The 7,078-nt window shown below is 35.6% G+C and overlaps 1 protein-coding gene across 3 annotated transcripts; it reads left to right on the top strand.

The window, feature by feature from the left end:
• The first annotated feature begins 1,305 nt into the window (after positions 1-1,305).
• Positions 1,306-6,214, top strand: LOC110696534 (SH3 domain-containing protein 2-like). 3 transcript variants are annotated; one of them, XM_021873855.1, is made up of 10 exons: positions 1,306-1,586; positions 2,356-2,469; positions 2,645-2,714; positions 2,808-2,938; positions 3,150-3,251; positions 3,386-3,586; positions 4,716-4,778; positions 4,956-5,075; positions 5,591-5,665; positions 5,778-6,214. In XM_021873855.1, exons 1-10 carry the CDS (start codon positions 1,527-1,529, stop codon positions 5,895-5,897), a joined length of 1,056 nt encoding a protein of 351 aa, XP_021729547.1. In that variant the 5' UTR covers positions 1,306-1,526; the 3' UTR covers positions 5,898-6,214. The 3 variants fall into 3 exon arrangements, with proteins under 3 accessions (XP_021729547.1, XP_021729546.1, XP_021729548.1); XM_021873854.1 differs by having other exon boundaries at positions 1,307-1,586; positions 2,790-2,938; XM_021873856.1 differs by lacking the exon at positions 2,645-2,714 and having other exon boundaries at positions 1,311-1,586; positions 2,818-2,938.
• The last annotated feature ends 864 nt before the right edge of the window (positions 6,215-7,078 follow it).

The following is a 7,078-nucleotide window of genomic DNA, read 5'->3' as shown; positions in this document are numbered from 1 at the left end:
AGACAAGGAAAAATACTCACCAGTACCATGTTAGGAATTAATTTTTCCGTAATTGTATTAGAATATGAATAGGTATATATCAACCTAAAAGAGATTAGGGCTCTATAACATTGGCCCACAAGTTATACATTATATGCGGACCTAACAGAGGAGAATTTTAGTTAATTAGGCTATTGTCTAATCGTGCTCTTGATAATTCTGACTCTCAAATTTTTGACATTTGGAGTCGAAAACTTTTGGGATATGGATTGCATCTCAGGGTCATTTAATGTAGTTTTGGAACCATATGTGATCGTTGGTCGGTTACATAAAGGCTTATGGTGGTCTTGAATTATTTAAGGGTGCATAAACGTCTAAATCGATAGTGTAAGGGCAAAAGAGATAGTTTCAACCACCCAAATGGACTTATGGGGTGTTGTGGGATCCATAGGAAGCACCTCGACATTTTTCCTTTACCAATCCAAAAAAAGTTGATAATTGTTGAAAATTATCTAAAATTGAAGGCTAATTCATGCTTTTAGACCAATTTCGAAGGTTTCCATATCTAGCATTGAAAACTTTTGTGATTGGGGGGATACATCTTGGGGTTACATGATATTGTTTTGAAATGAAACAATACATGACCAATAGTCAGTCACATAAACACTTTTGTGGCCTTGAGCTAATTAAGGGTGGCGTGTATTTAAACAACTAAATTGACGATTCAAAGGCTAGGAGATGATTCCAACTACCCAATATGGACTCTGGAAGTGTCGTGGGGTCCATGGAAAACACCTCAACATGTTTCATTTTCAAGTTCGAAAAAGTCAAAAATTGTCCTAAACTAAAGGCCTAATTCAAATTTTTGGACCAATTTAGAAAATATTGGGACCTATGTCAAAAACTTTTGGGATGATAAGAAATACATTTGAGGTTTGCAACTATATGTGACAACTAATTGATGCATAAAGGCTCGTGGAGGCTTTTATTTAATTACTAATTATGAAGACATGTATGTAAATGATTAAATTAAAAATTAAAAGATAAAATGAATTATTTTAACTACTCAAATGGCTCAAGATTAATAGAAAGCATTCAACTCGACGACCCTTTTATAATCGAATTGACACAATTAAAATTGTCACCCCTACCTATTGTGAGTCTTTTTAACTTCTCAGAAGAATAAACTCCTTTACAGTTGATTCAATAATAGTTCCAACATTCGAGAATTTAATTCCTTTTTTCCTTTTCTTTTATTCCTTTTTATTTTTAAAAAATTATTATTCCTGACCAATAATATTCTCAATAATAAATTCCAATACCACTCCACTCCCAATAATAATTCTTCACTTTTTTCAACCTTTTTCCACCGCAATCCCAATTCCCAACTTCTATAAAAAAATGTCTTATTCAAGTTCAAACCTTTTTCTAATTTTTAAGGAGAGAAGTCTTATGCTATGAATTTATCTCCACTTTAAATGATTTACACTTGAAATTAAAAGAGTATAAATCAAAAGGGTGTTTTTTTTTCTTTTTGGGAGAGATTGATGGAAGCCATTAAAAGGCAAGCTAACAAGCTCAAAGATCAAGTTTCTCAGCAACAACAGGTAATTTTTCTCAAAGATTTGATCTTTATTTCAACAATTTTTTACTATTCAACTGTTTTAACTTTATATAATTGTTTATGTATTTGCAATCATGATTTCTAACTACTTATGATGTGGGTAGCAAAATCTTGAATGATGTATTTAAATTGTACCGTACGGTTTACTTTATATGGGTGTCTAGCTTTTAGTTTTTGCACTTATTTTGGTGTATATCTAGCTACTGAGGACATGTTATGTAGACGGGATTCGATCGCGGGTTTTAGGTATTATGGAATTAACAACTAAACTTGGTGACACACACTTTAGTTTTCGGAATTTAAGGAAGTATTACAGTTGAAGGAATCATCTTACAATTGATTAGTTTCTTAAAATTTATAGGGTTTGTCTGGTAGAATGTGGTTTAAGAAGGGGAAAGAATTTACAAAGAGGGTACCAAAAAAAGGCTGGCAAAATGGTGTTTTCATTGTCCCTTTGATGACACAAGTTGAAAAGGTGATGCTAATATTGTGGCAGAGAAAATTTGTTAGCAAGAGAGTTAATACTCATAATTAGTCAAGTAATAGAGCACATTCGACTTTTTTTTTTTTTAACGAATTTAGACCATGAATCCATATATTATTGTATGAAGAACTAAATAAAATGATAATTTTATGAATTTATATTCACAGAAATGGAATTATAAGATTAATTTTAAGTTGAAAACTATTAAAAATATGACTTATACTGTGAACTCAATTTTAAGATTGAGGACTAATGGCATCTTCTACAGGCTCTTCTTAGACAGTTCGGGCACTTTGGTAACGAAGCTTTTGTAGTAGATGAAGCAGAGATTGCATGCCGTGACCAACTGCACAAGTTATATGCATCTACGCGAGAAGCCAAGGTATGTTATATTGGCCTCTTGCCCTTTTGGTGAATGGTGAAATGATCTGCCTTCTAATTATGAACCCTTTGGAATCTGTGCTAGAAAATTTTCCTACAAATTCATTTCCATTTCCATCAACAAAAGTAATTCTACATTTTTTATGATGTTGCTTATAATTTTGTTTTGTGGTTAGCATTTTGAAAAGAGCTTAGTGCATGGCATAGAAGGGATTACATCAGTTACTTCAAAGCAAATTGCAATAGGTGGGCTTAGTTATACCTCCGCAATTGTTGTTGTGTCTATGTGCAAGGTTTAAGATGGTATTATTTCTAATGCAGAAAGAAAATTTGCTCAAGACTGTTGCAGATATGGAGCAGAAAGCCATTGTAGCACATCTCCTTTGACAGAAGCTGCAGCGCGTGTTGGTACCTCTCACAGTTCAATGGTAGAAGAGAAGGAGACCATGCTAGCAATATTTGATGAAAAGGTATATAGGCATAGCTGTGTATATTTCCATTGTACAAAACATGTTATGTAATCCATCCTTCCGTTCTTATATGTTTATCTAGTGTGTGGTGTAGAAAATTAACATATTTGAGTTGGTTTTCTGATGGAATTAAGTGCAATGGAGTTATTTTTTCTGATTGATCTTTTCTGGACTTGAAATTTGAAGATTCTGTTTCATTTTGATTATCTAGGTCTGTAAGTCATTGCAAGCACTGGTAAGAAGTGCTGAGCTTGAGGATGCTCGGCTTCTTGTACGTCGATATGACAAGTTATGGCAGGAAGTGGAAGCTCAGGTTGTTATTTTTATCTTAGTTAATAACTTTTCATTAGTTGATTGGAAGTTAATTAAGTATCCGCTATCTCTCCTCTAATGATATAATTGCCAGTAGTCAACGTACATTCTGAATCTTATATGGCTTCTCAGTAGGCAGCTGATGTACTAAGACTGAGGTCAAAGTCCACTGAGGGAGCAAAATCTGAGGAAAACTCCATCAAACTTGAGAATGCAGAGGAAAAGTTGGATTATCTTAAATCTAGATTGATGGCACTTGGAAAGGAAGCAACATCTGCAATGCTGTCAGTCGAGGCACATCAGCAAAAGATGACTTTCCATCAGCTTGTTGTTACGGTATACTCTTTCTATTCCCCATCAACTGTTTCTAGCTGCATATTTTAACTCTGAATTCTATCTTTGTCAACTTCAAAAATTGTCAAAATTATTGAGTATAGTTTTATGCACAAGTAATCACATTAATTAGATATACCTTACATGACACTCCTTCCATTCCTCAATGCTTTACACATTTCCAAGATATTCCTTCCATCCTTGAATGTTTTACACATTGGGATTGAGCATGGAGTTTAAAAAATATAGCTAAATGTAAAATTATTTATTGGAAGTGCCGAAGTGGATAGAGAGAGACAAATGGTTAAGAGAAAATAATGGGATGGAAAGAGAAGAAATTGTCTGTACCTCAAAATAAAAGTGTGAAGAACTTTTTTGGACAACCTTTATGGGGAAGTGTAATAACATTGAAAAATAGAATGACTCGGGATCATGTTTTAAGAGAGAGTGTCAGAAAGAAGCCACAATTGCACGTGCAGGCGTGCTTGGTTTTTTGTATTTTAGTAGCTACTGGGAGTGTGACATTATATAATGCCTCTGCATCCTACTGATAAATAAAACATATGATCAGAATGCTTTTGAGGCAATGAGTGTATATTAGGTTAAATTCTAAGAATTAAGACTGAGGTCAATTGGTAATCTGTGACAGATGTGACCCCCCTAATTATGATCATGCACCTATCATCAGCTAAAGATTCTGATTTACTTCCGTCAGATAGCATGAAAGGACTCTAGTAAGACTTGTACATTTAGTCTGTCAGAAATTTATCAAGAATTTAAATTGGAACAGATTAATGCTTCACCCTTTTTGTTTATTCTTTCTTGTTCATCATGGGATATATCAATTGAAGAAGGTAGAGGCACTCAAAAACTGGATTCCCAGGCCTACATTTAGCCTTTGAGGCACTCTAAAAGATAATTATTTATTTATTTTTTTTGGTTTAATCTTTAATGTATTAGAAGATTCAGAGGATTCTCCAGCTTCTTTGGGTGGATTGAAATGGTTATTAGCCCCACCAGTCATGGGGAAGATTCATTTATTGAATTTACTGTTCCTTTCCTGATCTTTGTATCTTTCTAAGTTTCTTCATAAATGATTGCGGTAATGTATTATGGGTGTTGTAACTTGCAGCTGAATGCTGAAAGATCTTACCATCGCAATGTTCTTGCTATGTTGGAAAAGGTTCTTCCTGAGGTATGTAATATATCTCTTTTCTTATGCATTCAGTTGCTTAGTACTGTTGAGGGTAAAATGATATTGGAAACTTCTCTTGCTTAGTACGGTTGCTTGTTACCTTGCATTGATGCATGATGCTACATGCTTGTTAAAAATGTGTCTTGATCTTTGTTGTAAATTATTCTGGTATTTTAGATTATTCAACTGGAACAATTGTGCGAGTCATCACTGCCAGAAGATGCTACAGAGAGCCATTCAAATGGAAGCAAGGAGCATTACATAGAACAAGAAGATGATGCATGCTATGTTGCAAAAGTGAGATTTCTAAACTTGTCAGTATAGCTCTTCCCAACACCCTCCCCCTCCCCCCCACCCCTCCCCCCCCCCCCCCCCACCCCCTTCTCTTAATTCCCACTGAGAATGTTAATCTGCAATATAGATGTAGTTATGCAGAAGAAAGAGAAACTAACAGCGGTAACACTTAAGATTCTCTACAACTATAATTAATGGTTCTAACACATCCTCTGCAGGACAATACAGTACAGCTTCCTAAGCTACTTTTCATTTGGGGTTTAATTTCAAAATTTCAGCCAAGAATATCACAACTATCCTCACTATTTATTTGAATTTGACATCTCCACCAAAATTAGTTTTTATTTGGAATTCTTAATTGGTTTCAGTAAAGATAATGTGAGAAAGTTCAAAGTTTAACTTACCAGATTTATATATTCTGCTGTCAAAAACTATATATGTTCATTTTAAGCCATGTCTTCCCTAAGCTTTATTTTTTTTGTTAATGTCTTCTTTGTTTAATCTTATCTATTTCACAGGTTGTACACCCATTCGATGCTCAAGCTGAAGGGGAGTTAAGTCTACTAGCTGGTGATATTGTCGTGGTGCAGCAGGTATGTAGTTCAATTGGTGGAGGTTTAATTTCAGTGACTTCGTACATGCAGTCATGCATATTACTGTCATGATTATTAATTTGATTACAAGTGGTGCTTTGTTTGTATTAAGGTGATTCCCGGTGGCTGGTCCAAAGGTGAATGCAATGGTAAGACAGGATGGTTTCCTACCCCTTACGTACAAAGGTTGGATGAAGTTTCAGAAGGCAACGTATCCTGGGCAAACCTTTAGCAGCCATAGTTCCTAGTTACCACTTAATTTTTGCTGTAAAATAAGTTATATAGCTTATTGTTTTTTATACAATATTCACCATCTTTTATAGAAGGGATCACAATATTCAGAGAAGAAACTGTACAAATTCATGGGTTTTAAGTTTTGATGTTGTCTAAACATTGTGTAGCACACTCTATGTACCAAGAAACAAGTAATTGGAATGATGTATAGTACACACCGATGGTATATAATTATAAATTTAGGGGCCAACATTTGAAAGATGTACCAAAAATTAGATGTATTTAATCATACATATGAGTTTTTCGCTTGGTTGAGCTTACGGCGTGGTTTAAGTTCATTAATGTGTGTAAAGATAATTAATCAAATAGACTAGTACAAGTATATTGCTAATCACTAAGGGGCCGTTTGGTTTGCACAGGAGAATCGGAATTGCAGAAAGGGAATGAAGGAGAAAGGAAAGGAATTCCCCTAATTTGGCCTGCTTGTTTGGTCGTGTCTAGGAAACATAATGAACTGCTCATTGATTCACTTTGTTTTTGTTTGGTTCAGAAATCAGAAATTAGAATATCAAATCCCTCAAAAAAAAAAAATTAAAAAGATAAATTTTTGGTCAAATCTCATCTTCATCGGCCTCAAATCTCATCAAAGACCACTGCCTCAATGTCGCCGAAAACGGTCTTGTGCCGCCGCTTCCGACTCAATGCGCCGCCACCAATGTGCCGCTTCCAGAACCTCCGATGGTAACAATCTCGGTTGTTATGGAACCTTAGTCAGCGAATTGAAGTTGAAGAAGTTACGAATAAAGTATGGACGGCGAGGTTCATCTTCCTCGTGTTTTAGAACCTTGGTCGGCGAGGTTCATCATCTTCCTCGGCGAGGCTTCCAGAACACGAGATTCCAGAACCAGGGTTCTCTTTCTCACTCTTCGTTTCTGGTCGGCGAGTTTATGCCGTTCCGGTGAGTCGACTCGGCTTACCGGCCTGGTCGGAGAAGAGACGTTTATTGTCGGTGGTCAGAGGTCGACGCCGGCCTAGTTCTTCGAATCTTCACGTAAGGGTTTGAGAGGAGAGAGAATGGTGGGTAATGAAGAGGGGAAAGAGAATGGAAAAGGCTTGGGGGGGGGGGAATGAGAGTAGAACTAATTTGGGTAAACCCAAAAATAAAAAAAGGGGAAAGGG

This window comes from Chenopodium quinoa, unplaced genomic scaffold, assembly GCF_001683475.1.
Source record: "Chenopodium quinoa cultivar QQ74 unplaced genomic scaffold, ASM168347v1, whole genome shotgun sequence".
Lineage (NCBI taxonomy): Eukaryota > Viridiplantae > Streptophyta > Magnoliopsida > Caryophyllales > Amaranthaceae > Chenopodium > Chenopodium quinoa.
Note: the sequence above shows the minus strand (reverse complement) of the source record. Positions and strands in the feature narration are given on the sequence as shown.